At 42.7% G+C, this 20499-nt stretch overlaps 1 protein-coding gene and 1 pseudogene across 1 annotated transcript; both read left to right on the top strand.

Moving 5' to 3' along the window:
• Nucleotides 1-7584: 7584 nt before the first annotated feature.
• LOC120740054 lies at nucleotides 7585-13730 on the top strand (annotated as a pseudogene).
• A 2894-nt stretch (nucleotides 13731-16624) lies between these two features.
• LOC120740055 lies at nucleotides 16625-20479 on the top strand. The gene is made up of 2 exons (XM_040042141.1): nucleotides 16625-16785; nucleotides 18457-20479. The coding sequence occupies exons 1-2, from the start codon at nucleotides 16702-16704 to the stop codon at nucleotides 19303-19305; spliced, it is 933 nt and encodes a 310-aa protein (XP_039898075.1). The 5' UTR covers nucleotides 16625-16701; the 3' UTR covers nucleotides 19306-20479.
• Nucleotides 20480-20499: the final 20 nt, after the last annotated feature.

Genomic DNA, 20499 nt, shown 5'->3' with positions numbered 1-20499 from the left:
CAAGTAATATACGACACAAGCGTGATACTGACTCAAATCCACTATAAGTCTTTCCAGCCCCTAAGGGCGAACTTAGTGTGATATCCACTATCAAGGATTGTATCAATTTATGGTTAAAAGGATGACAAGTGGGTTTTAAGTGGTGTAGAATGAGAAAATGTTATTTAAATGAATGTAGAGTGGCCTGACACAAATGAGAATATGTGACAGTTGTACAACTTTATCCAGCAAAGAAAAACAAAATCGTCAGTTAAAAAAAAAGTGTAACTGTCTTTTAGCTCTTTGACCTTTTTGCTTTAGCAGCAGTGCGTAAACATCGAAAATACTGATTGCCAATAAATATGTCAACAGGAGCCAGGTTTGTCAATATCGCTATAAATCCTCCTTCTAATATAATGAGTGGTGTCCGCCGAGGCTACTGTGCATGATTCTCGCATTGGCAAGGCACTGGCTTAGAGAGCTACAAAACATCATTTCTATTGGCCAGATCAAGACAGGATATAAAGGCTATAAAGCATCTGGTTACTGTGTGGGCCACGCTTACTTGTGCTCTTGTTGGTCGATCAACAATGCCATGGAGAAAGTTTGGTATTAACATACAAAGGAGTTTCCGTCAAGTTCATTTTTATTTCAAAAACCAACGCCTGGGTTCAAGAGACACGTTGGCTCTTTTGTATTCTGAACGTTTCTCCCTGGTGCTTTAATTTATAATCGGGAATCGCTGTTTAACATCAAGACTCATGGAAGATCTACTTGTGACAGCTGGACCAGCTACAGAATAAACTTTCGCTCCTCCTCTGGAGTGTTCCCGCGCACCTGACTGCGTGCTACTGTGCAACAACACAAAGAACCCGGCGGCAATTTTAACACCCTCAAGAGACGAAAAAGGAGGAACGAAGGGCCGCGGCCAGGTGAAACGGAGAAGGGTACCGGAGCTAGCTGCTGGCTGTGGGGTGACTCTCTCGTGCCGCGACCAGTTCCTCTCCTGTCGTTTGTTGGGATGGTGGCCGCCGCCTGGGACCGCCGAGCCGCCTGGCCTCGAAAGCAGTTTGCTTCCTCGGTGTCACGTCATCCATTTTTCCCCGTTTTGCTGGTGACAGCTAAATCTGCTTAGTGTCAAGGTTTTTCCACTCTGTAGGTCGGCCAGCCCCCTGCACGGCAGTCCACAGGTTTGGCACAGTGTTTGAATGCAAGTACCGTTGCATCAGCTGTAATTCCGCAGATAACCGTCATCAATTCGGGTTTTCTCGCTGCTTTAAAAATGGGAAAAAACAAATAACGTTCGCTCTATAAACAACAAATCATTTTATTATCTAAAGGAGGTGTTATGAAGAGTCGCTAGATTTTTGTGTCTGAACGAGACGTGGCAGCAAATAAGGATTATTATCCCTTGAAATGCAATCTAGCCCGTCGGCTGTTTTCTGTCATTGGAACTCCGCGTCTTTTAGGAACGTGGTGGGGACTTGCTGCTGTTTACCCAGGACAAAACTCATATGCAAACTGGTGACCACGTCGACTTCTTTTCTTCATTTGAGTCATCAGATGATGAAGGTCGGTTCTCTGAAAACCTTTTAACTGGTCTTTAATCTATCGACATCCGGGACCGGCGGGGGTCCCCTTTCTAACTGAATTTAACACCTTCTGATCGATCATTAAACTGGAAAGGTTGTAATATTGGGAGACTAAGACCCTTCATATTGATGACGCTTTCCTGTAACACGCTGCTGAGCTCATACAGATCACTGAGTCTTTAAACTTTAAGCAGCAATGTTTCGTGGCCCCCACATACAAAAGGGCCGACACTCTTGATCTTGTTTTCTCCCTGGGTTTAAATGTACAGGATAGGTATGTGTTGGAAAGATGTTGGGTGACCATAGTTGTATATTCTTTTAATTTGTTCATTTTAACGTGATCCTTCGAACGCCTAAATTAGATGATCCAAGAGGAAGGCGATTATAAACCAGGATGCTGCTAGAAGAGTTTTCTGCCATGTTTGTCCCCTCGAATTGCTCCAAAAGGAGATGGGATTTCACTAGGGGTGCAACGAGAGTCGTATCGTATTGAACCGTTACGATACCAGTGCTTTCGGTTCGTACCAGATGTATCGAACATACAAACAGTTGTAATTTAGTTTTAGTCAATTTTCCTTCTGAGGCGATGCTGGCTGTTGTTGAGCGATAAATCAGATGAATCTGTGTTTCAGAGCTACTTTCAAAAGCACAATGAGGCTGCCAACTGTCGAGCGGGGTCAGATCCGACTAGAGCGGAGTGCAACACAGACAGCATAGTACAGAAGGAAAGCGGCAGGGCAAGCTAGCGAGACAGAAGTTAAGGCTCTAACTTCAAACATTTCAGAGAAAATCCATGAGCTGTATTGGAATTATGATAGGGTGATTCTCAGGTGGAAGTGCTGGCGGAACCCTGAAGGCCAAACAAGGGCAGAGTCATACGGAGGCATAAAGGTGGAAGAGGACACGGAGGAATTGTGGCCGAATGTGCACTGCGGAGCTGCTCAATTACATTGGTGTGAAACTAGGGTGTATTGCGCAGGGAGCTCGTTGAAACGTGGTTTGCAGTCGAGCCCCATGCACAGAGGCGATCGGCGGTAGCTCCGTTAACGGAGATTGCGCGTGTGTGGCGGTAAGGTGGCATTTCACGAGAGTACCTGAAAGCACTAGTGGGGAGAACACAACGAATATGACTGCACATTTAACGCTGACGATCCTCCTAGTGGCAAGACAAGGTGGAAGCAGGACAAAAAAAAAGCAAGCGATGCTACGACTTTAGACCCGAGCCATTTTAGACAGGCTGTTAGCACGATGAGTCTCCTTAAATGCTGCTGAGAAATGAGAGCCCAGAAGAAAGCGGAGAGTATAGCTTTTATTTGGAAGGCATTTCTCCTGTATAAACTCTATTTTTCAAAGATGAGTGGATCCTCATCAGATTACAGGGACTGGCAATATCGCTAGGCCCGCCCGTCCCGGGGAGCTAGCCGATTTTTTCAGTCGGGCCTACCAAAATCTTCTCGTTCCCTGCCCGTCAGGGCTATTTAGGAAAAAGAATGTCAATGCTTTTGCTTCGATTCAGAAATGTAGCGGGGGTAAATTTGTATTGGCCGAAAGGGTCGTGAGCGCACTGTCAATATGGACATTTGAAGTCGCGTTTGAATTGCCTGTTATGTTGATGGTTTTTTGCTTTCACTTGGCAATCGTGGCGAACTGTGTATGAGAGCGACAGCAACCCCACTGTCTGGAGTGATGATAATTTTGTGCATAGTCTTATTAACTGGTTAGCTTACTAATGCAACAGTACAAAGTGAAATCCCACTTGTTTTCCTTTCCCCCCCCCCCCCCCCCCCCGGCGCAAGCTTAAACATGTGAGAGGTTTTGTGATCGAGCAGAAGAATCGCTGAGCTTGATGTGAGTGGAGCGTGTTAAAAGCATTTCAGTTCTGCGGAGGCCAAATAAGACGAGGTCAGGGTTGAAGAGTGACAGCGCAAGAAAAGCTTACGGCACAAAACGGGAATTATGACAAAGCGGACTGTAAGGCAAAAAAAGAAAAGTGCAGCTTTATGGTTGATGGACAAAGAATTTACTGTGGCTGCAATATGAAACGAGCTAAATAACCAGGGCTGCACATAATGGTCGCAAGTATGCGCATTCGCTGTCCAAATAAAAACACGCACAATGGTTAGGGTTAAAATTTAAAAACTGTACTTTTGAGGTAAAATATATATTTGTAATTTTGATAAATGACAAATTAAAAAATGCATGGAACATGGTTTTTGTAATCGAAAAAATTATCGAACCGTGACACCAAAAGCTATGAGAACGTCGAAACCGAACGTGAATTTTGTGTATCGTTGCGCCCCGAGGATTCACTTATTTTGGTCTTTTACCAATCAATGTAAATCTATTTTAGATCTATGGGGGCACCTCTGGAAACTAAAATTTTGTCCATGATGCTTCAATTTCTAGTCCTTGGATAATGGAAGTATTCGAATTTTAAGGAGATATTGGTCGCAAGTAGAACGTTTATGGGAAGGCTTCCGAAGCAGTTGAGGGCCATAGGGTAAATCTCAGGAATCAATTTTCTCACTTAACGACATGATAAAAAATGACCAGGAACCGGAAGATTTTGCAATCAATAGCTTCAAAAAAGAACAATCCCAGGAGTATTTGTTTTTTGATACAATTTAAAAACAATTGTCTCTCCTGATATTCCTCATGTACCATCTATAACTAAATCTACGATTGTAGATGACTTTTTGTAAACTATGTTTTGTTAAGAAGGTTCCCGCTGCTGCAGGTCTAAGTATTTTTCCATCACCTCTCCAAGTATCACACTGACACATGTGCTTTTACCTCTGATACCTGGTCCTCTTGTAACGCGCTGTTACCAATTACCCAGGTCATCAGTGACTCTGCTTGGTCGAATGAAACTGACTTCAAGCCAACTTTGAAATTTACTTTCCTCCACATTTTTCATTATGTTTTGATTCTATGGGCCCCGTATCTGGAAATAATTAATACTGGGGAGGTCTGCGTTATAGGGGACTGGCTCAGTTCCCATCTTTAGGTTAAACAAGCAATTTGTTTTGAACCAATTTAAGAAGACCAGCATTGGGGACCATCTCTCAAAGCGTGTACAGGCCAATAGCAAACTACCAATTGGTGTCAAAGATCTTGGAAAAAACAGTTTTGCAGAACAACGTTTTGGAAAAAGAGCAATGTATCTGGACAATTTTTCCCAGTCTGGTTTCGCGCAAATTCACTCTACTGGAAAGCTGCTTTGCTTAAAGTGTCATAGTGACATTCTGAATGGCTAGCAGACTCTGGAGAAGTAGCACCTGTTCTGGTTATGTTTGGGATCTCAGCTCTGCTTTTTGACTACTGTTATCCACAGCATCATGAAATAGGCTGCAGGATTGTTTGGTATTACTGGGGGTTGTTTTAAAATGGTTTAGGGCAGTATCATCTGAGAAGATCGCTGTTTTTTGTTTTAACTGGCTGGCTAAGATCATGTGCTGTCGGAAGCCCAGTGCCGTTCGGCCTTCGGGGGTACCTCCCGGAGCGGTTTTTCGGGTCCTATGCTCGTTTTGCTGATGTACTGGCGCCTCTCGGCCCTCCTTATCCGACGTGACGTCCATATTTCGTTATCATCGCTCTGCTGCACTGACCTCGTCAGTTTGTCTTACTGAATCACAGCTGCTGCGTCGTTTACACTTCTGCTGTTTCCACTCAATTGTCCTGTCAGAGAATCCAAACACTGGTTCAATGCCGACTTTTCCTTCCAGTTCATGCAGCACATCCCCCAGACAACTTTGCTTCGTGCACCTGCGCCCATCGCGCGACCTTAGGCCCCCCCCACCCCCCCCGCCTCTTACGTTTTTTTCAGACCCTTCATTTCCCGTCGAGTCTCAGACACATCGGTGTTCTTTTTCCCGTTGCACTGTCTCTTGCGACCCCACTCCTGCCCCCGGGCAGGGGGTGGAGGGGTTGTCCGGACACTGTTTTTTACTCATCTCCTCCACCTTTCTAAACTCCGCTCCCGGGTTGTCAACGGCCGAACGTGACGCTGAGCTCTTCCTGCTTTTATCCTCTTCTCGTGTGGCCGTATTTGTCCGGTCCTTTTATACGTGTCTCCTGCAACTCAGCTCTGGCCGCCTTCCAATACGAAGCGTGTCCCGCCTGCCGCGGCCCGAGGGGAGGGCCTTTTACGTGGTCCGCAACCAGCGGTCCACACACTTACTAGGCCCGGGTTTGTTGGCTTCTCCTTAGCATGTGGTTTTGCCTTTCTTTTTCCGGGTTCATTATTAACACTTATATAGTTGTAACTTTTCGCGCTCTGCGCGTGCCGCTCCCCGTAAATCTCTGGATTGGTTGCCACCCTCACATGCTTCCTCGGCGAGAGCCAGCCTTAGGATCATTCCCGTCAGCCGGCTCTGTTAGTCCCGCACGTAGTAGGTTTAAACACGGGGGGGATCGGAGGCTTTTCCAGAGCACCATAGGCTGTGGAACTCTCTTGCCGTTGTCTTTACGCTGTCGAGACGCTACTGACTCCTTGAAACGCAGCGGAAGACAGTTTTAATACAAACGTACCTTTTCGATTAAGATTTTCAACTTGTATTTACTTATCTTATTGTCAATCCCTTATTAACGTGATGTATTTTTATTTTATTTTTAACTTCTGTGACATGTGCTAATATCAAGAAAATTTTTAAAACAACTTACGTAACTCTACTATTCACAATCATTATACAACTAGTCATTCCCATTCTTTTTGGTTGAACAAGAGTAGGCGCAGTGATCCACTTACATTCGTCCGCCTACTTTGAAAAGTGAAACCATTGTTTAACAACATGAAAAAGTCGTGGGCAACCACTCCTCTGGTATTTCGGCCTAATGTACGTTTTTCCACACGTTTTTATGTATTTTTTTTTTTTGTATAAAGTTTCAAGATTGTGGTTTTTTTTCCCTTCATTGTACAAACGTCTCGGTTACTCCCTTCCCATAGTCCTGGTCGCTAGTCAACCAGTGGTATTCAAAGTTATTGCTTTCAGGATTTCGCGCAGGTGTCTGGACGGGTATGTGTAGGTTTGCAGTCCTGCCAGTCCCCCGTTTAAGAAAAATATCTTGTAAGAAAGGGCAAGACCATGGTATACTATAAACTAGCTTCAAGAAAAGGTTAAAATAGTTGCTTAGGTTGAAAAATGTTTTGCATGGTTGTAATTGTTTAAGAATGGGCCTTAAACTTGGAGGTTTTGAGGGGGGAAGGGGGCTCTCAGTTCAAAATCATTGGAAATTGTGTTTGGAAAGATATATACTGAGCTTCAGTTCAATAGCATCTCTGAAGATTTCACCAGCAAAAAACACTACAAAGATACCGGCAACAGATGAGGTCAGTTTTGTTCCAATTTTTAATCACTTAAATATTAGTATATTTAGCAGCATAAAGTAAAAAACAGTACAGCAAATATTCACTTATTATTTATTTATTTATTTATTATTTAGTTAATGTTAATTTTTTTTTTTTTAAGTTTTATTTATTTATTTTTGAGGAATGTAGTTAAAATGTTCAATCTGTCTTTAAAAAACTCTTGACCAAACCCAGAGCCAATGCTAGAGCTAGTGCTCTAAAGAGCCAGTACGTGGTTTGATTCAGTTTCCTGCCCATTATTCCTAGTTGTGACATGTAAATGATGACCCCACAGGACCAAGGAAGCATACTGACAGAGCTTGGAGCAAATTTAACTGTTGTGGAGTGTAGCTCAGCAGATGCTTGGCTCTCAACTCCTAAAACTACAACAAACAACAAAAACAAAACAAACAAAACTGAAAACCATATGATGGCACATGTACTTGTCAGTGTTGATTTAAAAAGAATGATATATTAATGAAAATCTGTTTATCTATAGTTATTGGTTAGTTAAAATAATATCCCTTCCTCTTTAAAAATTGGTTATTTGGACACATTGTTGGATCTAAGATGGGAATGTGGTAGTCAGTTAACAACTCTTTTTATCAGGCAAAAGATGTTTTAACACCCACACCCCACAAACCCCCCAAAACGAAACACTCAAGTATAGTAATTTTCTCTCACTATACTATACTATATTTTCTCTCAGGCTAGTTAGTGCTTTGTTTCATTGTGACTCTAAAGCAATATTTCATGTAAAGTATTTGATCTGGCCCAGTGTGGAGCTGCTCTGACTGTAAGCTGCTTCTCTGCTGTCTACTTCTCTTACTGTCTCTCTTTCTCTGTCTCTCTCTCGGGTCTCTGACATCTATCCGTCCGTCTCCCTCCCATCTCTCTGTCCATCCAGGCTGGATTGATGTAACCTGGGATGCTGGCGGCTCTAACTCTTACCGTATGGGCGCTGAAGGGAAGTTTGACCTCAAGCTTGCTCCAGGGTACGACCCTGAGTCGGCTGCCACAGCGCCGTCACCCAAACCTGTCTCATCCACTGTTTCAGGCCCCGCCTCCACCACGGTGGGACCCTCTGTGACGCAGGCGGCGAGCGGCGGCGGTACCACCACCACCACTCATCATCTTCCTCCTCCACATCGTCATCCTCGCTTCAGCAGTCATGGAGCAGTCTGGTTAAAAATAACTGTCCTGATAAGGGCGGGGCCTCATCGCTTGGGGGTGCCAGCTCCTCCAGCAGAAAGGGGAGCAGCAGCTCTGTCTGCAGTGTCGCCTCCTCCTCTGACATCAGCCTAAGTTCCTCCGCTGGTTTTCCAGGTGCAGGAGGTCTGCGACTGGAGAGAAGAACTGATGGGCTAGTGCTTGACCAAGGAACCGGGATAGGAGGAGTAATGGGAGGCGGGGTTGGCTCTGATGGACATCAGCAAGAGCCAATTGTCGTTCTGTCCTCTGCAGCAGAGGCCGGATCTGGTTCAGCATCCAGCTCAGGCACACTTACTGGTGATGCATCCACCACAGCAGATGAAACCAGAAACAAAGACTCATCCACAGCAATGGCCACCACTGACCCGGCAACAGCGATCTCCATGGGGCTAGTGAGCGTGAGCTCCCCTGATGTCAGCTCGGTGTCGGAGTCATCTAGCAAGGACACGCCTTCCCAGAGGCCTATGTGCTCGGTGGCTAATGCCCGGCTATCGGTCAGCTCCCTCCTGGCTGCCGGCGCTCCCATGAGCTCCAGTGCCAGCGTCCCTAATTTGTCATCTCGCGAGGCCAGCTTGATGGAGTCCTTCGTCCGCCGCGCACCCAACATGTCGCGCACCAATGCCACAAATAACATGAACCTGAGCCGCAGCAGCAGCGACAACAACACCAACACGCTGGGCAGAAACGTCATGAGTACTGCCAGTGAGTACAGCAGGATTACTGCACTAATACTACAATATTCTTACAACATACCATTAAAAGACTGGTATTACACCTCAGTCCACTATCACGGAACATCACGGGTACTGCCAGCAAGTAAATAACTTGAGTATTACAATCTAATTATCTTTTGAGTTGGAGCTGGGGCGTATGGCAACATTGTTCAGCTGAATGGTGATACATGGTGCATATAACTTATTAAATATTTGCCACAAAAGCAATATATGAGTCGTCACAGGCACCGATTCTGAAATGCACTGATCGGTATAAAATGCAAAAAACAAACTCATGGGTAATACTTCAAAACATTTTTTTTTTTTTTTTTGTCTGGACCTTCTTCAATTTTTAGTAATCTTGGTAAAATAATTTTCCGTATTTCATTCTCATGTTTAAAATGTTAATCATTTCATTGTTTTAAAATTCAGGTCCACAGTTGGTGTGTTACCTAGAGTCGACGATAATAGAAACCACCACAGCAGTCAGCCCAACCACAGCCTACTGCTTTGAGAATAATCAGTGGCAGTACTTCTTCCACTAAAACGTTGCACAAAGTAGACCAGGAATTGCCTGTGAAGGTTCTCAGTCATCCAGGTCATCGTAGTCTAAGGAGCTTGGAAAGAAAAGTGTCTGGAGAAGAAGTTTCTCAGATGAGAGGTGAAACGTCTTCAAGCAACTTAAAGAAGTCCAGACGCTATTCTTTCCAAGCTCCTTAGACTAGGTCTGGACTTCTTTAAGTTGCTTGAAGACGTTTCACCTCTCATCTGAGAAACTTCTTCTCCAGACGGTTTATTTCCAAGCCCCTTACACTAGACCAGGAGTTTAAAAATCCTTTCCTCTCTCTCCCTTTTTATTTTTTTTTTTCATAAAAACATTTTTTATTTTTTCCTTCTAGTTAAGTGCACTTTCCATGAGTGTGGCATATGTGTTAATGTGTTAGTATGTCATTATCACAAATCAGCAAATTTATAGTAAAACATGCAACTGTAGCATTTACTTAATCCATTGTCCATTGCTGGACCGGCACTGGGTAACCCACCATAGTGCATGAGAGAAACCTTAAAAAAATAAATTAAAAAAATAAATAAACTGGGTCAATATGGCATGTTTGTTAATACAGAGATACATATGTTATTGAGTTGAGTTATTCTTACACATCGGCCAGCATCTGGCCAATCCAGCACCTTTCACTGTTTATACCGTTACCCCCCCCCCCCCCCCCCCCCCCCAAAAAAAAAAAAAAAAAAAAAACCCCCAAAAAAACCAAAACATCAGCCCATAAAAACAAAAAAACAGCCTATGGTTGTGCCATCAGTTAACCCTTGGCGTGCCAGCTGTGGCACGTGTGCCCAGGTTTGCTGACCCCTGTACTAGATGAATAATGGAGTGGATTAGAGTTTTACACAAACTAATAATGACACTTAGTAACAAATAAAGTTCCCAAACTGGGTCAGTGAGGCGGAGACCACAGGATGTGTGTTTAGAATTGCTTTTAAAATTAGGAACGAATGCACTATTTACTCAGAGGGCACGATTCAGTAAGCTGAGTTTGCTGTTTGAATGGCTGTGTGAAGATGCTTGTTCTCAGCTTCAAATATTATCTCGTAGTATTTTTAAGTCCAAAGTTACTCAGACCACATGTGGAGGATCGTTCCTCTGGATCACTGGGTAAACCGCATGAGCTGCCTCCAGCCAATCAGCTGTTTCCAGTTAGATGACTGGAGCATAACGAGCTTCACCTGCTGCTTTGTTTCTTTGGTTTCTGACAAACTAACCACCATTTGTTTGTTTGTGTGTGTGTTTGTTTGCAGCTTCTCCTCTCATGGGTGCTCAGAGCTTTCCTAACCTCACCACCACTGGCACCACCTCCACCGTTACCATGTCCACCTCCATAGTAACCAGCAGCAATAATGTAGCCACAGCCACCACGGGTTTGTCGGTGGGCCAGTTACTAAGCAACACCCTTACAACCAGCCTGACGTCTACATCCAGCGAGAGCGACACGGGCCAGGAGGCCGAGTTCTCTCTCTATGGTTGGTGACCACACTCTCACTCACTCACTGAGCCTGCTTCAGCTAACTTGTGCTGCCTATTGTCTCTCATATAAGTCAGCACACTGGTTACCTGAACTGTGTAAAAGTTAGCAGATAGGAGCATAGAGCTTAGCCTTAATTTTATTTGTAAATATAACAGAAAAGAAAAACATAGAAATCATTTTCAGCTTGATGGTGAAAATCCCCTTGAAAATCTTAACAACTGGCATCTTGGAGACAGGTTGTTTCGCTCTCGTCCTGTGTGCCCTTACAATGCATATATTGACGCAAATCTTTAAACCAAGTAGTTTTGCTTTTAAACATAATCATATATTTAAGCAAAGTTATTAAAGGCAAACGGTGACACTAACACTTGTTCCCAGGTTCACGATCACGTTATTACAGCGGTCCCCAACCCCCGGGCCTCGGACTGGTACCGGTCCGTGAGTCGTTTGGTACTGGGCTGCAAGAGTTGAGGCTCAGGTGTGAAATGTATGGTTTTCAGGTTGTTTTTTTTTTTCGGGTTTTCAAGCATTAGTTTGTTATCGTTTTTATCGTTAACTCAGTTTTCCTGGGTCTTTTCACGTGTGTTATAAATAAATCTTCTTTTTTTCGGTACCGGTACTAGTTTTATTTTGTTGTATTTTATCCGCGACACCTTAAAGGCCGGTCCCTGAAAATATTGTCGGGCATAAACCCGGTCCGTGGCGCAAAAATGGTTGGGGACCGCTGCGTTACTACCTCCCTGCTTGTGTGTGTACATACTCTTTAGAACAAGTCATAACAGCAGTTACATATCTTTATAATAAGAAAAACGTGCAGAGATCATTAAAACACATAAACATTGATCATTTAAGACTGTCTTTGCATGTCTTTGTATAATATGTATAGTAACTGGTTGGATTGGATAAACCGGACCAGAATTAACCAAAAACTAATCTCATGTTTCTAGAATTTATCAACATGTTGCCAAGCGCCATCTTCCCCTCTTTCCCTTATTCTCAGTTGTTTAACCGACTTCATGTCCATCTGCTCATTTTCTCTCCCTTTAGACTTTCTGGACAGCTGCCGTGCCAACACACTGTTTGGCTGAGCTGGACGATGAGGAGGACCTCCCAGAGCCTGATGACGATGATGACGAGAACGAAGATGACAATCAGGAGGATCAAGAGTATGAGGAGGTCCTGGTACGTAACTAGATCTGGGCTTATTTTAAAGATTTGGGTTTTTTTCCCCCTGATGATTCAAGATGATCTCTCGCTGTAGCTGTGGATGTTTTGTACAAAAGCCCTTCAGAGGGGTGACTATGTCACTGCTGTTCTGCAGGAAGAGGAGGAGTATGAGACCAAAGGAGGACGCTAGGAGGACATGGGATGACGACTTTGTCCTAAAGAGGCAATTCTCTGCTCTGGTTCCTGCCTTTGACCCCCGACCAGGAAGAACCAATGTCCAGCAGACCACAGACCTGGAGATCCCTCCTCCAGGTAAAAAAAAAAAAATGCAAAGGAGGAAGTGTTTGCTCATGACAGGACTTTCAGCTAGTTTCTGTAAATGCTGTTGTTGGCATTTATTTGTTATTTTGTTAGTTGTCAAAGCTTTGACATCACGGCAACATAACTGATCGGTGATAGTCCTGCAGCAATGCTAATATGATTTTATTAAACAGTAATTAATATTAGAAAAATATTACTTCTGATGTCACATATCCTATTCTTCTGTGGTGTTTTAATGACACGGACTGGTGATCAGTTAAATGACAGGTGCCTCCTGTTGTTTATCTGACCAACCACTGAACTAATAATTGCATTACAGGAAATTAGTTTTAAGTTCATTTTTCATTTTGTTGAATAAAAGTTCTATGTTATGATGGACCCAACTCATTTGTTTTCTCAATGTAGCATATTCTGTTTAACACCTTGTTGATGTTAAAGGCTGAAACGGGTAGAGAAAGTATTTATGGATATTAATGGAGTAGTATAAATAGAAGATATTTAACCAAAAATACAAGTCAGGAAATGAGGACTGAAAAAATCCTTGAGGCTATAGAACTTGCACAGAAATTTTGACTACTGGTGTAGAAATCTTTTTCAGAGTTCAGTTGTTTATTTGAGATCTTAGTTAGATCTGAAATCATCATTCTTTCAAAGAAAATAAACTCTTTTATGAAAGGTCTGCAGTGTAATGTTTCCATCCATGTTTTTAAAAAGGGGTTTCTCTGTCTCCCTTGGTCCAGGGACTCCTCGATCCGAGGTTCAGGAGGAGGTGGAGTGTGCTCCCTCTCCTCACCCTCGCTCTCACCCTTAAGGTAAGATAAATTACTTGGTGCTCAAATGAAATGTTTTTTTTTTCCCTTAAAATAATTATTTCAGTTTAATCAGCAGAAGACTTTGAGTATATTTTGTAGGATACAGTCAGTTCCATTCCCAGCTGTCATTGGTGATTCATCCACAGAATACTCTTTCTTTTGCCCAGGCTATCAGTCTGTCTGTGCGATCACAGGATGGTCACAATGTTTAAGCACGTTTGTATCCTCAGATTTTTGCAGTGCTGTGCAAAAATTGCCATGGTAGTTGATTTAACAAAAAAAAATACCCTCATGTTGCATTTAAAATGAAAGTTAATTGGTACCAAAATAATTTTAGGAACATATTCAGTTTTATATCATTTATCCTTTTCCTTTATTGCGTGTATATTTTTGGAAAAGAGTTGTTGTATCTATCCTGTCTGTGTGTTCAGGTGGCTGGGCTGGGTACAACCCGGGAGGTGGAGCTTCCTCTTACCAACTACAGGTCCACCATCTTCTTCTATGTCCAGCGGCTGCTGCAGCTCTCCTGCAACGGAGCTGTCAAGACGGATAAACTGAGGCGCATCTGGGAGCCCACGTACACGTAAGAGAGGAGACATCTGATGCAAACTTTACTGCATTTGACAGGTCTTGGACACTTGTTGACTTCTGTTTTTAATGCAGGATAATGTACAGAGAGCTGAAAGACTCTGATAAAGAGAAGGAGAGTGGAAAGATGGTGAGTCTGTCCAAGTTTTCTCTTTATGTCTGACGGATGTCTGATGTCTCTTCATTGACCTCGGATCTGTTCCTCTTCACAGGAGTTTTGTGAACACAGCATTGGAGTCGGGGGCCGTTTCTGGTGGCATGAGCCCCAGTCAGTTTCAGCCAATCAGAGCAGTGAGATTCTGGGCGGTGCCAGGGAGGTTGCGCAGGCGAAGGCAGGATGCAGCCAGAATGCCTGTGGAGTGGAGGATGTCCTGCAACTACTGCGGATCCTCTACATCATCGGAAGGAGACTCGGCTGCTAACACGCGCACGTGCAGGAAGGTACGAAAACACTCAGTTGCACACTGGAACACACTGCTTTTATGCTACTGGGTCTATGTACATGCGCATTTTCCTTAAATCTGTAGCATTTTTGGGGACTTTTGGGACTATAAAATATATGAAAACAAAACAGTTATTCAACATTTCCACTTTAACCACATTAATGATTATATGTAGTACCTGATTTGGAATGAAATTGGGTAATGAGAACGGTGCGTTGGACAATCCTTAGGCAAATGAGAATTTGTTGCTTTGCTCACTTTGGTTTGGTAGTCAAACCAAAACACAAAGCAAAAATGCTGGAGAAAAAAGCCGAATTAGAACTCAGTGGGAAATCCACATGCCAGCTAGTGGTGGCTAAGAACAACGTGGACAATTAAGCTTAGCTTTAATCCAACAGACAAAAGAGCTAACTAGCAGCAGTGATCTAGCCTGACTTGGCAGAGGACTTCTTAGAGAAGTGACAACGTAAGAACTGATGGAATACTGTGATGACAGAGGTGTATGGGTGCAGACAAGGCTGTACATATCTCATCACAGGTCATCAGGTGTGAATACGCTTCTACGGAATACGGAAACGTGACGGTGTACAATCCTCGTACTATGGGTATTGTACTATGTCTGTTCCACATGCATGGCAGAAAGCAAGTAATACAACACAGCGTGATCTGACATCAGCCACTATAATCTGTCAGCCCCTAAGTGCAAACTTAGTGTGATATCCACTATCAAGTATTGTATCAATGTATGGTTAAAATATGACAAGTGTTTTAAGTGGTGAGTAGAATTAGAAAAATGTTATTTAAATGACTGTAGAGTGCATGACACAATGAGAATATGTGACAGTATGTGACAACTTTATCCCAAAGAAAAACAAAAATCTTCATTTAAAAAAAAAAGTGTAACTGTCTTTTAGCTCTTTGACCTTTTTCTTTAGCACAGTGCGTAAACATCAGAAAATACTGATTGCCAATAAATATGTCAACAGAGCCAATGTTTGTCAATATCAGCTATAAATCCTCCTGCTAATTAATGGTGGTCAGCAGAGGCTACTGTGCATGATTCTCCATTGGCAATGCACTGGCTGTAGAGAGCTACAAACATCATGTCTGTTGCCAGATCGAGGATATAAAGGATATAAAGCATATGGTACTGTGTGGGCCACTCTTACTTGTGCTCTTGTTGGTCGATCAACCAGCCATGGAGAAGAGTTGGTTAACATACAAAGAGTTCAGTTCAGTTCATTTTTATTTCAAACACGCCTGGTGTGTCAAGAGACACTTTTTGCTCTTTTGTATTCTGACGTTTCTCCTGGTGCTTTAATTTATGATCGGGATACACTGTTAAACATCAAAGACTCAATGGAGATCTACTGTGACAGCTGGGACAGCTACAGAAAAACTTTTCCTCCTCCTCTGGAGTGTTCCGCACCTGACTGCGTGCTACTGTGCACAACCCGCGGCATTTACACCCTCAAGAGACGAAAAAGGGGAACGAGGGCCGGCGTCCAGGTGAACGGAGAAGGTACCGGAGGCTAGCTGCTTGGCTGTGGGGTGACTCTCGGTGCCTGCGACCAGTTCCTCTCCTGTCGTTTGTTGGGGATGTTACGCCGCCGCCTGGGACCCGAGCCCCATGGCTCGAAAGCAGTTTGCTCACTCTGTGTCCGTCATCCATTTTCCGTTTTGCTGGTGACAGCTACATCTGCTTATTGATCAAGGTTTTTCCCAACTCTGGAGTCGCCGCCCTGCCCGGCAGGTCCACAGGTTTGCACAGGTGTTTTAATTCAAGTACCGTTGCAGTCAGCTGTAGATTCCGCAGATAAAACCGTCATCAATTCGGTTCGCCCTGCTTAACGTCGCTCTATAACGAACAAATCATTTATTCTAAATGATCTTTTTATTAAAGAGTCTCTAGATTTTATGTGTCTGACTGAGACTTGGCAGCAAAATAAGGATTATATCCACTTGAATGAAATCTGCCCGTCTGGCTGTTCTGTCATTGGAACTCCGCGTCTTTTAGGACGTGGTGGAGGACTTGCTGCTGTTTACCAGGACAAACTCATATGCAAACTGGTGACCTCGGACTTCTTTTCTTCATTTGAGTCACAGATGATGAAGGTCGGTTCTCTGAAAACCTTTTACTGTATTTTAATCTATCGACCTCCTGGACCTGCTGGGGTCTTTCTAACTGAATTTAACGACCTTCTGACATCGATCATTAAACTGGAGAAGGTTGTAATATTGGGAGACTTAAACCTTCATATTGATGACGCTTCCTGTAACACTGCTGCTGAGCTCATCACTATCACTGAGTCTTTTAACTTTAAGCAGCATGTTTCTGGCCCCACACATACAAAGGGCCACACTCTTGATCTTGTTTTCTCCCTGGGTTTAAATATACAAGATGTATGTGTGGAAGATTGTGAGTGACCATAGTTGTATATTCTTTAATTTGTCATTTTACGTAGATCCTTCACCTCCTAAATTGATGATCCAAAGGCGGATTATAAACCAGGATGCTGCTAGAAGGTTTTCTGCCATGTTTGTCCCTCGCATGGCTCAAAATGATATGGATTCACTAGGGGTGCAACGATATTCGTATCGATATTGAACCGTTCGATACAGTGCTTTCGGTTCGGTACGCATATGTATCGAACAATACAACATTTGTAATTTATTTTATCAATTTTCCTTCTGACGATGCTGTCTGTGTGAGCGCTCAGTGAATCTGTGTTCGACTACTCCGCCTAGGCTGCACTGTCGAGCGCAGATCCACTGAGCGCTCAACACAGACAGCATAGTCAGAAGGAAGAGCGCAGGGCAAGCTAGCGAGACAGAAGTTAAGCTCTACTTGCAACATTCAGATCTGGCGTTTGGAATTATTTTGGTTTTCATGTGACGTATGACCCTGAAGGTAAGCGAGTCATGGACTAAAGTAAAACAGTATGTTGGATGTGCCATGCAATGCTCAATTACATTGGTGTGAACTAGTGTGTTAGCGCAGTTAGCTCGTTAACGTGTTTGCCGTCTAGCCCCATGCACAGAGCGATCGGCGGTAGCTCGTTAACGGAGATTTGCCGTGTTGTGGCGTTAAGGTCATTTCAACGAGATTAACCTGAAAGCACTAGTGGGAACACAACGAATATGACTGCACATTTACGCTGACATCATCCTAGTGCAAAGACAAGTGGAAGCAGACAAAAAAAAGCAAGCATGCTACTAACTTTAGCCGAGCCATTTAGACAGCTGTTAGCACATGATTCTCCTTATGCTGCTGAGAATATAGCCCAGAAGAAGCGGATAGTATAGCTTTTATTTTGGAAAGAGCCATTTCTCTGTAATAAACTCTCTTTTCCAAAGATGAGTGATTCCTCAATCAGATACAGGGCTTGCAATATCGCTAGCCCGACGTCCCGGAGCTAGCGATTTTTTCAGTCGGGCTACCAAAATCTATCTCTTCCCTGCCCGTCGGGCTATTGTAGGAAAAATATATGTCAATGCTTTTGCATTCTTTCAGAAATGTAGCTGGGTAATTATGTCATTGGCATCGGTGAGCCACTGTCAATATGTGACATATTGAAGTCGCGTTTGAATTTGCGCTTGTGTTTTTGCTTTCACTTTGCAATCGTGCGAACTGTGTATAGAGAGCGACAGCACTGATCTGTGAGTGATGATAATTTGTGCACCAATTCCTCTGACATAGTCTTATTAATCGTTAGCTTACTATGCAAACATGACAAGTGAAATCTCCCGCAGCAAGCTTAAACATGTGAGAGGTTGATCGCGCAGAGAATCGCTGAGCTTATGTGAGTGAGCGTGTAAAAGCATTCAGTTCTGCTGAGCCAAATAAGACAGGTCAGGGTGAAGAAGTGACAGCCAAAGAAAAGCTTACCACAAAACGGAGAAGTTATGACAAATCAGACTATAAGGCAAAAAGAAAGTGCAGCTTTATGGTTTCATGGACAAAAGAATTTCTGTGGCTGCAATATGACGAGCTAAATAACCAGGGCTGCACATAAGTGGTCCGCAGGTGCGCATTCGCTGTCAAAATAAAAAACACGCACAAGGGTTAGGGTTAAATTTAAAAACTGTACTTTTGAGTTAAAATATATATTTATAATTTTAATAAATGACAAATTAAAAATGCATGAACATTTTTTTTGTATCGAAAAAATATCGAACCGTGACACCAAAGTATCGAACCGAACCGAACCGTGAATTTTGTGTATCGTTGCACCCCTAGGATTCACTTATTTTGTCTTTTAACAATCAATGTAAATCTATTTTAGATACTATGGTGGCACCTCTGAAACTAAATGTTGTCCATTCTTCAAATTTCTGTCCTTGGATAAATGAAAGTATTCGAAATTTTAGGAGATATTGTCGCAAATTAGAACGTTTATGGAAGGCTTCCAAGCTTGAGGTCCATAGGGTACATCTCAAGGAATCAATTTTCTCACTTAACAACATGATAAAAAATGCCAGAACGGAATATTTTGCTAATCTAATAGCTTCAAAAAAGAAAAATCCCAGAGTATTGTTTGATACAATTAAAAACATTGTCTCTCCTGATATTCCTCATGTACCAGTCTATACTAAATCTGATTGTAATGACTTTTTAAACTATTTTGTTAATAAGATCGCTGCTGTCAGGTCTAATATTTTTCCATCATCCTCTCAGTATCACACTGACACATTGCTTACCTCTGATACCTGGTCCTCTTTTACTCCTGTTACCTTACAGGTCATCAGTGCTCTGCTTGGTCGAATGAAACTGACTTCAAGCCACCTTGATGTACTTCCTCCATCATTTTTCATTAGTGTGTTTGATTCTATTGGCCCCTGTATTCTGGAAATAATTAATACTTCTCTTTATACTGGCTCAGTTCCCAGCTATTTTAAACAAGCTATTGTTGAACCAATATTAAAGAAACCACATTTGGACCCATCTCTTCCAAGCAGTTACAGGCCAATATCAAAACTACCATTGGTGTCAAAGATCTTGGAAAAAACAGTTGCAGAACAACTTTTTGGAAAAGAACAATGTTCTGGACATTTTCCAGTCTGGTTTCCGCAAATTGCACTCTACTGAAACTGCTTTGCTTAAAGTGTCTAGTGACATTCTGATGGCAGCAGACTCTGGAGAGTACACTGTTCTGGTTATGTTGGATCTCAGCTCTGCTTTTGATACTGTTGATCACAGCATCATGATAAATAGGCTGAAGGACTTGTTTGGGATTACTGGTGTTGTTTTAAAATGGTTTATGTCGTATCTATCTGAGAGATCCTTTACTGTCTGTATAAATCATGTGCTGTCGGAAACATCAGTTCTGCCTTCTGGGGTACCTCAAGGATCTGTTTTAGGTCCTATTCTCGTTTTGCTGTATGTACTCCCTCTAGGCCACATTATCAGACGTTACAGTAATATTTCTTATCATCTCTATGCTGATGACATTCAGTTGTACTGTTCTTTCAAAGCTTCTGAGTAGTTTAAATTATCTTGTTTAAAATAATTGTCTGTCAGAAATCAAACAATGGTTAAATGACAATTTCCTTCAGTTAAATGCAGATAAAACAGAAACTTTGATTATTGCACCTGATCACATGCTCTCAGAAATTAGGCAGCATATTAGTTTTTTAGACCCTTCATTTCAGTCGAGTCTCAGAAACATAGGTGTTATATTTTACAGTTCAATGTCTCTTGAGAAACACTCTAAACAACTTGTCCGGAACTGTTTTTATCATCTAAGAAACATTTCTAAACTCAGGCTACTGGTGTCAAAGGCAGAACTTGAGATGATTATTCATGCTTTTATCTCTTCTCGTTTGGATTTTTGTAACGGTCTTTTTACGTGTCTCAACAAATCAGCTCTGGATCGCCTTCAGTCTGTACAGAATGCAGCGGCAAGACTTTTAACTGGTACAAACAAGAGGTCACACATTACTCCAGTTTTGGCTTCTCTTCATTGGTTGCCTGTAAATTTTAGGGTTCATTTTAAAATTTTAGTTGTAACTTTTAGAGCTCTGCGCGGTGAAGCTCCCCAGTACATCTCTGACCTGTTGAAACCTCATGCTTCATCCCGAGCACTTAGGTCTTCAAGTCAGAGGCTACTGGTAGTCCCACGTACTAGGTTTAAAACACGTGGGGATCGAGCTTTTCAGGCACCTAGGCTGTGGAACTCTCTGCCGTTGTCTTTACGCTGTCTAGACTCTACTGACTCCTTTAAAAAGCAGCTGAAGACAGTTTTATACAAACGGGCTTTTAATTAATTTTAACTTGTATGTC

This window comes from Simochromis diagramma, unplaced genomic scaffold, assembly GCF_900408965.1.
Source record: "Simochromis diagramma unplaced genomic scaffold, fSimDia1.1 OVJJ01000304.1, whole genome shotgun sequence".
Taxonomy (NCBI): domain Eukaryota; kingdom Metazoa; phylum Chordata; class Actinopteri; order Cichliformes; family Cichlidae; genus Simochromis; species Simochromis diagramma.
Note: the sequence above shows the minus strand (reverse complement) of the source record. Positions and strands in the feature narration are given on the sequence as shown.

Excerpts from the sequence above, each read along its gene's own strand:
- LOC120740055 (XM_040042141.1), top strand. The coding sequence starts at position 16,702 with ATGATCCAAAGGCGGATTATAAACCAGGATGCTGCTAGAAGGTTTTCT. Across the intron at positions 16,786-18,456 it reads GCATGGCTCAAAATGATATG|GATTCACTTATTTTGTCTTT; the intron begins GATTCACTAGGG and ends TTGCACCCCTAG.